Genomic DNA, 14848 nt, shown 5'->3' on the forward strand with positions numbered 1-14848 from the left:
GTCTGTCTGTCACTCTATTTATCTTTTTCTCTGTTACCCTGTCTATCGTCATGTCTGTTTATCATTCTATCTATCATTCTGTCTGTTGTCCTGTCTGTCTGTCGTTCTGTCTATTTGTATTTCTCTTTTTCGCTCTGTGTATCATTCTTTGTCTATCATTCTGATATCATACTGTCTGTCTATCGTTCTTTCTGTGAAACATTCTGTCTGTCATTTTGTCTGTATATTGTGCTGTCATTCTGTCTTTAGTCATTTCTGTCTGTAGCTCTGTTTGTCATTCTGTCTATTGTTCTTATTTATCTATTATTCTGTCTGTCGTTCTGTCTGTCACTCTTTCTGTGTAACATTCTGTCTGTTGTGTAACATTCTGTCTGTTGTCCTGTCTTTCTATCATTCTGTCTGTCATGGTCCTGTCTGTCTATCATTCTTTCTGTGTAACATTCTGTCTGTCGTCCTGTCTGTCTATTGCTTTGCCTTTATCTGTTTATAATTATGTCTGTCGTTCTATCATTTTGTCTGTCGTCCTGTCTGTTTTTTGTTCTGTCTTTGTTATTCTTTCTGTCCATGGTTCTGTCTATCTATCATTCTGTCTGTTGTCTTGTCTGTGTATCATTCTGTCAGTCATTTTGTCTGTATATTGTGCTGTCATTCTGTCTTTAGTCATGTCTGTCTGTCGCTCTGTTTGTCATCCTGTCTATTGTTCTTTTTTATCTGTTATTCTGTCTGTTGTTCCATTTGTCTATTATTCTGTCTGTCGTTCTGTTTATCATTCTGTCAGTCTAACATTGTGTCTGTCAGTAAATCTGTCTATAATTCTGTCTGTCATTCTGTCTGTTTTTCGTTATGTCTGTCTATCATTCTTTCTGTGTAACATTCTGTCTGTCTTTTTTCTGTATATTGTGCTGTCTATCGTTGTCTGTCATCCTGTTTGTCTATCATCCTGTCTGTCTACTGCTTTGCCTGTCGTTTTATCTGTCTATTTGTCTGTCGTTCTATCATTTTGTCTGTTGTCCTGTTTGTTTTTTGTTCTGTCTTTGTTATTCTTTCTGCCCATGGTTCTGTCTATCTATCTTTCTGTCTGTTGTCTTGTCTGTGTATCATTCCATCTGTCGTTTTGTCTGTCATTCTGTCTATCCTTCTCTCTGTCTGTCATTTTATTGTTCTATCATCTGTCATTAATTGAATATATACTGTATTGATATTTATATATTACTTATTTTATATTTTTAAATTTAATTTCACCAGAGCACATGGCAAGTTTTGTAAGCAAAGAGCAAAAGCAGAATACTTTTACTTTAGATGTAGTTACAACATCTACCAGCAGGAGCTAACTTGGGTATGCTAATCAGCCAAATCCTGACACCTTAGAAAATGAAGTGAAAGTATAAGTTATTTTAGTCATAGGTGTTTTCATTAGTAAAACCCAATGCCCTTATTACAGTAGATAGAATGACCTACACTGAACTATTACTGCGAATCTAGTGGTATAAAAAGTGCTCACATGAGGGACGGTGTAGATGTGACTCCTAGAAAAGCTGTCGCATAAAGGCCAGATGAATTTTCCAATGATTTAAATTAGCCTGGAGGCCGATGATCTGTCTCTTCACACCTGCTGAAGAATAATCCAAGTGCACTCCAGGATATGAGCATGTAGAAGTGTGTGTGTGTGACAGAGAAACAAAGCGAGTAGTAACCCTGAGGAAGCGATACATGTTGTGAGCCTTAGGAGCAATATTTGAAATGTGGAGTGTGTTTTTTGTGTGTGTGTGTGTGTGTGTGTGTGTGTTTGCGTGGGGTCAGACCATCAGACTTTGCAGCGAGCATGACAGTTCAACCCAGGCGCCGTGGTGCCCCCTTCCTCCCGCGGGCCTCCGACTGTCACTTCAACTTTGTCCAGATTCCCTTTCCACTGTACAAAAATACTCTCCCGTTTACAAACACCTCCATACGCAATGACACTAGCAGGTCACGTGCACATTACGTTAAGGTCACACATTTAGGTCAGAAGCACATTAGTGTAATTTCAAAATACAAACACACATACATACAAGCCTGGAGTGAAGTCTCACTCAGGCCTTTCCCACTATCGAGGTGACCTTGCCATCCCGAGTGTTTGGAAATGTTCTGCAGTGTTTAACGGAACTGTGACACTAGAGTACGAAGAGATGATCAGCATGTCACAACGTTCCCAACAGCTGCTGTCCAAGTCTCTGTAAGGGAACGGACATTTTGCAGAATTACAATGTGGAACGACAAGGAGACTTTTATTTTTAGTTTGTTACAGCTCTATTGTGAGTCGTCGTGTCTCCATGGAGACGTGTTTGAAAGAATGTTTGTCCATGAGAACCTTTTTCTTCACTTTCAGTGTAGGAGTGACCCATATTCTACGGATTAGTTTGATAATTCATTTGGAGTATTCATTAGGGGATTAGCACTGCCGGTGTTCTTCTAATGTGCAAGTTGCATGTGTTCAAATGGTTTTTCATGTGGTTGCATGTGGTTCAAATGGCAAAATGGGAAGAAAAACTCTCTTACTTTAAGGATACAAAATGCAAATGCATAAATATCTGTAGCTTGAATTATTGTTTATACTAGATGCCTAAATCCACAAAAAACTCAGAGACAAGAATTTTTGGTGGTGATACTTTTTGTTTGCAAACACACTACTGACTTTGATGGTTATGAAGTTGGACGTACAGCTGCACTCGTCTGTTTGACATAGTGAATGAAAGTCAACTTCGTATCACAGTTCTTACAGCTGAGCGGATGTGAAAATAGGGAGATGAGACAGGTGAGAGAGGCGAGGAAGATAAGCAGAGTAGAATAGATTGAGAGAGAGACATGTTGAGATGAAGAAAGCAGAGAGTTGAGGCATACCCATGTTTTTACTCAACAGTGGTTATCCTCTTTTAATATTAAGCAGCTATTTGCAGCATTGATAATAATAAAAGATGTTTCTTGAGCATCAAATTAGCATATTAGAATGATTTCTGAAAGGTCATGTGACATTAAAGATTGGAGCAGTGATGCTGAAAATTTAGCTTTGCCATCACATGAATAAAGTACATTTTTGTAATATTATTTTACAGTATTACTGTTTAATACTGACTAGGGATGTAACAATATAAAAATCTCACAATATGATAATATCTGAATATGAAGTCCATGATATAATGTTTATTACAATATTCAAAAAAAGACAAGTAAAGACTTTTTTAAAGTTCAAAATTAAGAGCTCCCACCCATATTATTAACTAAGAAAACTTAAGTCAGTTAAATTCAGTGAACTGACTGAACTTTAAAGGGGACTCAACCCTCTTTTTATTTGTGGTATACTGTCTCAGTCTAAATTACATACACACTGGTTATTTAGGAAGCATGACAATTTAGAATATAATAATAGAAATAACAACTATTATAAATGATTGTTATTCCTATTACAGAAATAGCCATATATTGCAAAAAAGTTTCACTGTAAAATAAATGAAAATGAATATTTCATAGGTATATTGTAGCTTTATACTACAGTAGGGAAATTACAATAATTATTTCCAGAAACAGTATTGGGGAAAGTTACTTGTAAAAGTAATGTATTACAACATTAGTTACTCATTAGTTACATTAGTTACAAGTTACTCCCTAAAAAGTAACTAATTACGGTACTTAGTTACTTTTTATGGAAAGTAATGTGTTACGTTACTTTTGTGTTACTTTTCAAATCTGAGCAGTGTTTGCTTGTATGTTTTTAATATAAAAAGTTGTATTTTTGGCCTCAGGCTGAAGGAAAAATAAATTCACGTCTGTAAAGTAGACCGCAGAAGAAAGTTAAACACTCTTGAGCAATAAAAAAAAGAAAAACTTTTATTTTGAATAATTTTTGCTTATTAGTATGGTTGCATTGGGTCGTAAAAGGTCAGAAGCAAAGATACTGGTTAATAAAATGAGATCAAATACATAAAAGATATTTGTATTTAATGAATCTGTTTTTTTTTTTTTTGTGAGTAAGATGAATTAATGCATGTTCACAGTTATTCTAGAACTAAATTAACATTTTACTCCCAATTTCTCTCAACATGGGGACAGGAAAACTTTCAATCAATAACTGGGGGAAAAAGTAACTGGTGTTACTTATTTGGAAAAATAACTCTTTTATATTCCCTTGTAAATTAAAAAGGAATGCTTTAATTTACTAGTTGCTTGACAGGCTTACAAAAACACATTCTGTGGCGTGGGAAAAAAAGCTGTTCTGTGGTGTGGAAAACCCTGGATCACGAGCGGATCACCTGAACGAAGTACACGCTTTGCTTTGAAACAAGCAGAAAAATAAAACTCGATGAAGGGATTAAGCCATTTTGTGCTTCTGGTTTTAGTTTCTTTGACAGATACTGTGCCAAAGCATAATAGCTTAAAATACAACTTTAAAGACATTTTATGTTAGAATAAGAAGTTTAAATATATTTTAAAAAGTACACTTTTGCCTAGAAGACATATCGTTTCATATAGTCATGTGACCACAATGATATTGCGATACCATTATATTGATAATACCGTTACATCCTTTAACACTGACTGTTTTTCTGCACAAACAATTCATCAATTTGTCTTCTTTTCTGTGATCTTGAGTCTTGACATGATGAAGATTTGCTGTTTTTTTCTAAGATAATAGAAGTAGATTGTAGTTCTATCACGACAACTCTGAAGATTTTAGCATTGTAATATGGCAATGTTAACGTATTTGGTCTTGGCGGAATAGATCTGCTGAATTGCTGCTGCTGTTGGTTATTGCTGTTGATGTAGATTATTGCTGCTGCTGCTGCTGCTGCTGCAATGCAGTGAGTATTTAGGACATACTGCTGCTGCACAAATAGCATATATAATAACCAGTAGCAGATCTACACAAGTGGAGCTGGGGAGGTGGAGGGTTTCAGAGGAACTCTAAAAGCATGCTGCTACTGCTCTAGTAAATGCTAAAACAGCCATTTAAATGTAAACCAGCAAGCTCATTGGCTATGTATGCAACTTAAACCAATCGGCTTGTGCCAAGTACTTTAACGCTGTGAATATCATCTATTAGCATTAACAACCCATTAGCCTGCACCCTCTAGAGCTTCATGACACAGTTGACAATACGAAATAATGTAGACCCTATTAGTAAGCATGAACTATCATTTCTGTTTCGGATCTACAGTATATTGAACATTCAATATCAACATGCATTAACATTCCAACAATGTTCCAACAACTTCCCTTTTATAATGCAAGACATTTTGCTTCCCTATAAAATTCAGAGTGGTTTATTGGCGCCTTTAATATAGCTGATAATATCATTGGAAGCTGTGAAGAGAATATATTTCCCTTGAAAGTGAAAAGGGGTGAAATTGTGCACAGCAAGTATTGGAAAGTAGAACTTTAGTGCAAGCTCAGCAGAACAGGCCCTTTGATTAAATATAAGACTTTCGTTCAAAGGGAACGGTGAAAGAAGAGAAAGGTTTTTAATGTTTGAGGCACTCAGATCAATAGACATGCATTGAGAAGTCACAGATCAAACCAGGGCATGTCTTGTGAACAAAAACGAGGCGTTATGCATTCATTTTTTTATTATTATTATTTACAAAAGCAAGTTAATTTTGCCTTACAACTTCAGGGAGGCATTTTCTCTGCATTCGTTTGACTTACTCAGCTTAGAAATGCTGACTTGTGCATTACTTGAATCCATTAGAACAAGCTGTTTTCTCAATTTAAATCACTTTTGATGTTGATGCTATTGCACCATTGAATATATCCAAAAAGAAAAATAACAATCTGAATTTCTGTGGCGTCTTTTTAAAATACTACGAATCATTCTTGCATGCCGGAGGCTCTCATAATGCTTGTAATTTCTAAAATGTGCTTTAAAACATATTTTCTCAGTACGTGTGGGTATATCTGTAGTGTATTGAGTTTTAATGCATCCAGCTTCTCTTTTAAGGAAAGAAACAATTTCACAGTTTATTTCTAAGAAGTTCTTAGTAACCGCAGCAGTCCTCCAGTCTTTTCATTAAGCTCATATAAGTTGTTTCAGACATTTTGATGATACAGTTCTGATGCTAATTAAATTCGGCCATACTGATGCCTGAAAATGGCTTCACTTTTGTTTAAACTCTGATCAGGATCAGATTTATAAGTAGATTAACCATTAGGAAGGCCTTTCTTAAATATATATGCCTGCTGATAAAGTAATTAATTTATTAATTAATTGTTATCTTTCCACTTTGTGCACAGCTAGAAATTAAAATCAAATTAAAAATATCACTCTTCATTATGAGTCTAATTTGATAGAGAAGATCACTACAATATTCCAGGCTATTAACCACCTGTTTTGTTGTTATGCTGTACTTTTTCCCCCCCACAGATCTCTCTCTGGTCGTATAGTTGGAGGTGTGTGGTGGTTCTTCACTCTGATTATCATCTCCTCCTACACAGCCAACCTGGCTGCCTTCCTCACTGTGGAAAGGATGGTGTCACCCATCGAGAGTGCCGAGGATCTGGCTAAGCAAACAGAGATTGCCTATGGGACTCTGGATGGAGGATCCACCAAAGAGTTCTTCAGGGTAAGAGGAAAGTATTTCACTATGCTATAGAAACTATTATGCTTTTATCAGTATTCTCAAAGATTGTGCCTTCGCTTTGAACCTTATCCTCCACTAAAATGTGCATATCAGTACTTTAAGTAACCAATATTCAGCCTCCAGGTATTAATAAGCACCCTTTAGAAGTAGATAAGGTACAAAGATGAGGGTGCCTCCCTGGTGAGCTATAAAATGTACATTTTTTTCACATTTTATCTGTACATTGAGTATACAGGGAGAAAATTGACCAAAATTGTTTTGAACGTCCTGAAATTACTCTCTAAAGACTATGATATCAGGTACCTTGGCCACTTTAAATTCACCTGTAAGACCTTCGTTCATCTTCAGAACACAAATAAAGATACTTTTGATGAAATCCTTTCTGACTCTGCATAGACAGCAATGTAACTTCCATGTTCAAGGCCCAGAAAGGTAGCAAGTACATCGATAAAATAGTCAATGTGACATGTGACGGTTCAACCGTAATGTTATGAAGCTACAAAAATAACGACTTTATTCAACAGTTTCTTCTCAAACAGAAAAGACTGACGATGTCCTTACTACCCCTTACAAAAAAGAAGTATATGCAAGTGTGCTATTAGTATACTTTTTTAAACAAAAAAAATAGGAAAGTATACTTTCAGTCTACTTTTTATGTACTTCTGAGAAATGTGCTTTATATACTTCTCAGAAATATACTTAAATGACATTTAAGTATACTTGACTTATACTTAGACTTCTAAAAAAGACTTGCATTTAGACTTAGTCTAAAATATTTAAGCTATACTTGTGCCCTGAGAATCTGTGTTTTTATTGTTATACACAAGGGGCGCTATTGCACATCTGATGTACAGAATTTCCAAAACACAAGTGAAGAAGTAACCGAAACAACGGATGCTTCCACATGTAATCTAACACAATCGTCAGACATAAAACAGCATCAAAACCATAGATATGTCAAACTGTGTAACGTTATGGAATAAAATGTCGACCCATGAAGAGGTAATTATGACTGTCAAGGTTAGGGGTGTTGATCGACTCCATCTACATTTTGATTATCATGAAAATTTCTGAGCATACTTGCAGTATAAAACTACTAAACTAGTAGTTTACTGATACTATACTTCATGTTTCTTATATACTAGAAAGTAGGCCAATTTAGTCCCAAGGAGTATTGAAATAGTACACTTGCAAGTATACTACTAGTACATTGATATTTGTATACTTACTACATAAAGTATACTCAAAAATGAACTTTACTTAAGTATACTTAATAAAATAAACTTGAAGTATACTTTTTAGTAAGGGACCTTTTGGGCCTTGAACGTGGTTGTACCGTTGCTGTCTATTCAGGGTCAGAAAGCTCTCAGATTTCATCAAAAATCACTTTTATTTGAATTCAGAAGATGAATGAAGGTCTTATGTGTTTGGAACAACATGAGGGTGAGTAATTAATCAAAGAATTTTTATTTTTGGATGAACTACTTACATTTAAATAGAAATCTTTTGTAACATTATAAATGGCTTTGCTGTCCTCATCCTCAGAGATCAAAAATCGCAGTATTTGAGAAGATGTGGTCCTACATGAAGTCTGCAGAGCCTACTGTGTTTGTGAAGACGACAGACGAAGGCGTCGTGCGGGTGAGGAAGTCCAAAGGGAAGTATGCTTATCTGCTGGAGTCCACAATGAACGAATACATTGAGCAGCGCAAGCCATGTGACACCATGAAGGTGGGCGGAAACCTGGACTCAAAGGGCTATGGAGTAGCCACACCTAAAGGATCTGCCCTGAGGTACATCTGAGTCTCCTAATAGTTTAACCAAAAATGTTTTCTTTTTTGACAATGATTATGATTCATTAAAAGTCTGAGAGTTTACACTGGAGAGATGAGGGCATTATGACTTGCAGCTGAAGTGTGTCTGGGTTTCTCCTGCTAATTGCTTAGAGTTGTCTCTGCATATTAAACTGGGCTAGGACATTTCAAGTATCCAAAGAAGTATGCATTTAATATATAAATTTGCAAACTTCAGCTATATCTTTTATATTGTATATACACTGCCCTTCAAAAGTTTGGGATCAATAAGATTTTTAAAGATGTTTCTTCTGGTCATCAAGGCTGCATTTATTTGATCAAAAATACAGAAATGAACTGTAATATTGTGAAATAATATTTCAATTTAAAAATAACGGTTTTATATGTGAATATATTTTAAAATGGAATTTTATTCCTGCTAAATTTTTAGTATCATTACTCCGGTCTTCAGTGTCACATGATCCTTTAGAAATCATTCTAATTTGCTGATTTATTATCAATGCTAAAAACAGATGTTCTGCTTAATATTTCTTTGGAACCTGTGATACTTTTTTCAGGATTCTTTGATCAATAGAAGGTTCAAAAGAACAACATTTATTTAAAATAAAAAAGTTTTCTAACAATATACACTACTGTTCAAAAGTGTGGGGTCAGTACATTTTTATTCTTTCTTTTAAGAAAGAAATTAATACTTTTATTCACCAAGGATGTATTAAATTAATAAAAAGTGATAGCATAGATTTACATTGTTAGAAAAGATTTATATTTTGAATAAATGCTCTTCTTTTTAACTTGTTATTCATCAAAGAATCCTGAAAAAAAGAATCACAGGTTCCAAAAAATATTTGGCAGCACAACTGTTTCCAACATTGATAATTCTAATAATAAATCAGCATATTAGAATGATTTCTGAAGGATCATGTGACACTTAAAACTGGTGTAACAGCGGATGAAAATTCAGCATTGCATCACAGGAATAAATTATATTTTAAAGTATATTAATATTAATATTTATATTTTCCTGTATTTTTGATCAAATAATTGCAGCCTTGATGAGCATAAGAGACTTCTTTAAAAAAACATTACAAGTCTTACTGATCCCAAACTTTTGAGCTGCAGTGTATATATATCTTATTATTTACAAGATTAAAAAAAAATTAATTGATGCATTATTGTTAATGCTAAATTAAAGGGATAGTTCACCCAAAAATGAAAATTACCCCATGATTTACTCACCCTCAAGCCATCCTAGGTGTATATGACTTTATTCTTCCAGACGAATACAATCAGAGTTATATTTAAAAAAAAAAATGTCCAGCTTCCAAGCTTTATAATTGCAGTGAATGGCTGTAGAGTTTTTGAAGTCCAATAAAGTGCATCCATCCATCATAAAAAGTACTCCGCACGGCTCTGTGGTGTTGAATCGTGTGTTTTTGTAAGAAAATAGCCATATTTAAAACTTTATTAATCGTAATCTCTAGCTTCCGCTAACTGTCGTATGTGCCTTCACAAGACAGTGGCATTCCAACGGATGACATAGGATGTATGCATAGCGTTTTCTTACACAAAGGCATTGGTTTGCTTCAAAAAGTTGCTTTATGGTTTATAGACGCAGTTTTTTAAGCTTCAAAATCTCAACACCTATTCACTGCCATTACAAAGCTTGGAAGAGCCAGAACATTTTTAAATATAGCTCTGATTATATTCGTCTGAAAGTAGATAGTCAGATACACCTAGAATGGCTTGTGCGTGAGTAAAGCATGGGTTCATTTTCATTTTTGGGTGAACTATCTCTTTAACTAAAGTAAAATTAGACTTTGTCTTTGCTTGAAAGTTTGAGCCTATTATTTTCCAAAGAAGCCTCTCCTCTGTAACCTCTCATTTTGTGTTTGACTGAAATTAGTTATAATTGTCTGTGTTTATGTTCTGTACCATCAACTCTCATCAGCAAAAACTGTACTCTTGCGTCTTACGAGTCCATCATCAAGACAAACATTTTTAATGTTTAGGTGTGAACACCATATCTCTTCGTACTTTTTGCATCTCATTATATTATAGAACACTACACTATAGAAAACAGTTCCCAAGAGTTATTTTCAACATCTAGACTCAATTTAAAGGCATAGTTCACCCAAAAGTGAAAATTACCCCATGATTTACTCACCCTCAATCCATCCTAGGTGTATATGACTTTCTTCTTTCAGATAAATACAGTCAGAGTTATATTAAAAACCAACTGTGAGTAAATCATAGGGAAATTGTCATTTTCGGAATTATCCATTTAACAATATATACACTATTGTTGCTCACGAATAAAAACAGTAATATTTTGAAATATAATATTTGTGACCCTGGACCAGGCTTAATATATATATTTGTATATTTGTAGCAATAGCCAACAATACATTGTATGGGTCGAAATGAACAATTTTTCTTTTATGCCAAAAATCTTTAGTATATTGAGTAAAAAATCATGTTCCATGAAGATGTTTTGTAAATTTCCTACCGTAAATATATCAAAACTTAATTTTTGATTAGTAATATGCATTGTGAAGAACTTCATTTGGACAACTTTAAAGGCAATTTTCTCAATATTTTGGCTAAATCAGATAGTGTAAAAATCTTATTTAAAAAATGGACCCTTATGACTGGTTTTGTGTTCCAGGGTCACATTTATAGTCAGGTATCAATATAATAAATAGTTACTTTTGATCAATGTAATGCAACCTGTACAAAAATGAGGCACACACACATACAGGGAAACATTAAAGGGAACTCCTAGAGTAAGGCCTTTTAAACTGTAACACAATTTTTCACTCCTACTGTAGAAAACACAGCAGTCCAAAGCTAATAAACATAAATCAGATCGACTTTTTCACCATCTTTCTCTCAGAATCTCCTCTCATGTGCTCCATTTCAGATGTTGAGATGGTCTCCCCCATCATTATCCCTCCTGACATCTTTGTTGTCTTGTGTACCCTGCAGATTTCAGATTAATGTTCATGGATGAAGTCTGGCTTTGTTTTAGTCATCCATAAGCACACCGGCCTCTTTCTCCCCCAGTCTCGAGGGGTGCAGAAAGAAGTCAGAGATTTTACCGAGACAAGTGAGAACGGGCCGCATTAAGAATGCTCTGGGTTTGATTGCCCAAAATATGTAACATACAGTGTCCTTCAACCACAACCATTGCGTGCTAGAGCTAATCTACAGTAATATTGACTTAATCTGGGAATCCTCTTACCGGACCACACTGTGACAAAGAGCTTAAATCCAGAGCATTGCTAATTCATCCCGTCTCCTCACTCACAATCCAAGCCTTGCTTGGTAAAATCTCTTATAATTTGGTCACAGTACATTTTTTTTACACTTTAGCACAACACAAGACAACTTATATTACATCAACAAGCCCAGCAGAGCCAGGCACACAGTCAGATCAGTTTTCTGTGTTCTGTTCACTTCCTCTACGACTTAATAGACTCACTTTTATTTGACACAACCTCTGCCTCGCCGTATCATATCACCAATGCTGACCCAGCTTATTTTATTATCATTTCAAGAAACCCAGTAAACCTGGCAGTGTTAAAACTGAACGAGCAGGGCCTGTTGGACAAATTGAAAAACAAATGGTGGTACGACAAGGGAGAGTGTGGCAGCGGAGGAGGTGATTCCAAGGTCAGCCCCAATATGAGCTATCCGGCGGGTAACCACCACCTTGGGGGGGTAACCGGCAACTTCAGTTAACAAACACTTTGGCTGGCATTGTACACTAATTGACAGTTTTCCAAACGGAAGTGGTTTATTGAATACGATTGAGATGTTTGAATGATTGGCGGTCAATTATAACCCTGTCGTTTGAGTACCATAGTCGAAATTGTGCAAATCCGAGTGTTTTCGATCTTTTGCCGGTTACCCAAAGTGATATAGTAATACACATCTTGCCGTAGGGAGAAAGGTCACAAAGCTAGATGGAGTATTAATGCATATCACTTTGGCAGTGACAGTTTTCAAACTCTGTGACTGTGCTGTTCTATGTTTTTTTTTCCTGTTTTTTCTTTTCTTTTCTATTTATCTGTAGACATTTAGAACACATCAAAACATAATTATGGGTGTATGTTTGCTTAAATGCTGAATAACATAAGATAACATGGGTAATGTTATTTATGTTATTTTCCTGGTTGAAGAATCCCCGTAAACCTAGCGGTGTTGAAACTCAATGAGCAAGCCGTCTTAGACAAACTGAAAAACAAATGGTGGTACGATAAGGGGGAGTGTGGAAGCAAGGACTCCGCCAGAAAGGTCAGTTCACTCATTGGTCCTTTCCCTCACTTAGAGATCCAGCTTTAGCGCTTTACTAAAGGCCCTGTCCTCTTCTCTCTCAGGCACGCGCCACAGCCAACGCTCTGTCTCCAATCTGCCATTTACCCAGAGACTTGTGCGCTCTGTCATCATGTTGCTGTCTGGCCCTTATTACTTCCCACATTACAAAATAGACGTGATGCTTGTGGTGTATTTATAGAAATAGGCAACGTGTTTTTTTTTTTCTTCACTCACTTCAGTGCTTCTGCATGGGCATTTGGTTCGTCGCTCGCCGCATTTCTAAATTATTGACTTTTCTCGCTCATTACGTCTTATTCACTGCGTTCATACGTATTTGTGCGTAAAACTTGTCTGCAAACCTCTCATGCATTCATCAATAAGTTCATGCACTTAAGGATAAAAGTTTGAGGATAAAACCAGCTGACATCTTATGCAAGCAAAAATCTGAGTTCGCATTCAGATGTTATTATTATAATAATATTATAATATTTAGCATTATAAAAGTCGTTTTAATGCATTAATTATGCCTTGTAATGCACCTTAGGTGTATCATATAATGCATTATATCTTTTTATAAATAATATAACTAAATGCACTATAAGGTTTGTTTTTCATGTTTTAATGCTGTATACTTTCTAAAGGTGTAACAGTGAATAGATGAGTATTACAATTTATTGTAATTGTGATTACAGCTATTCATGAGATTCATTATTATGCTTTATTATTTATTATGCAAGGTCACTTATAAATATAAAATGTATATAAAAATATAATTCTATTATTCAGCGTGTTGGGATGTAATTGTTTTAAGTAACCACCACAATTGGATTTATTCATTATATTTTCATATCCATTCAGTATTTTTTTTTTTTCTGGTAGGTACCCAAAGAGTACATTAAGAATATTTATTTTTACATTTTTAAATACATTTTAGCAGTCGCATTTGTTTTAAACTGTTAATCGGATATAATATTAATACACAAAATTGATGATAATGACTACATTACACCAGAATATTATAATTACAGTATTGAATTATTCTACATTCAGTTAGTTCGGTGTAAGAGTCGACTGATTATCATATTAAGCTTTTTTATGGTTATCGGTATCATCATTTTCAAAACCAATTTGCAAATAAAATAATTTTAAATCATTTAAATATCATAATATCGGTTATTGGTCTACTTGTTCTATAATTATAGATAATCTAATAAATATCTAAATAATTATAGTTTTGAATTATGCTAATTTCAGATGCATATTAACTCAATTCAGTTAGTCCGACGTTGGGATCGACTGATTATCTGCACAGATATTAAGCTTTTTTTATGGTTATCGGTATAGTCATTTTCGAAACCGATTTGCAGATAAAATAATTTAAAGGCATTTAAAGAAAGTTTTTTGTCAGAGCCCTTGTTATTCTTAATGTTGACATTAATTTGCATTTTTACACCAGACATATACAGTATATTGGTTCACAATATCGGTTTTCAGTCTACTTGATCTGTAATATTTGGTATCGGCATCAGTACTAATTATAATTATAGTATTAAATTACGCTAATTTCAGATGCATATTAACTAAATTCAGTTAGTCCGGTGTTGGGATCGATTGATTATCTACACAGATATTAAGCTTTTTTTATGATTATCGGTATCGTCATTTTCAAAACCAATTTGCAGATAAAATAATTTAAAGGCATTTAAAGAACGTTTTTTTTTGTCAGAGCCCTTGTTATTCTTAATGTTGACATTAATTTGCATTTTTACACCAGACATATACAGTATATTGGTTCACAATATCGGTTTTCTGTCTACTTGATCTGTAATGTTTGGTATCGGCATCAGTACTGATTATAATTATAGTATTAAATTATGCTAATTTCAGATGCATATTAACTATATTCAGTTAGTCCGGTGTAGGGGTCAACTGATTATCAGCCTGGCCGATTATTGGCTCTGACATTAAGCTTTTTTATGGTTATCGGTATCTGCCATTTTCAAAACCAATTTGCAGATAAAATAATTTAAAAGCATTTAAATTAAATATCGGTTTAAAATTGGTCAACTTGATCTGTAATAATCAGTATTGGTACCGATTATAATTATA

The 14848-nt window shown here is 34.6% G+C and overlaps 1 protein-coding gene across 1 annotated transcript in view; it reads left to right on the plus strand.

Moving 5' to 3' along the window:
* gria1b (glutamate receptor, ionotropic, AMPA 1b) overlaps window positions 1-14848 on the plus strand; it is a 106975-nt gene that overhangs the window by 82646 nt on the left and 9481 nt on the right. The window contains exons 12-14 of the mRNA XM_073825138.1: window positions 6392-6590; window positions 8154-8401; window positions 12604-12718. Coding sequence (XP_073681239.1) covers window positions 6392-6590; window positions 8154-8401; window positions 12604-12718 — 562 coding nt within the window. The remainder of the gene's footprint in view (window positions 1-6391; window positions 6591-8153; window positions 8402-12603; window positions 12719-14848) is intronic.

This window comes from Garra rufa, chromosome 19, assembly GCF_049309525.1.
Source record: "Garra rufa chromosome 19, GarRuf1.0, whole genome shotgun sequence".
NCBI lineage: Eukaryota > Metazoa > Chordata > Actinopteri > Cypriniformes > Cyprinidae > Garra > Garra rufa.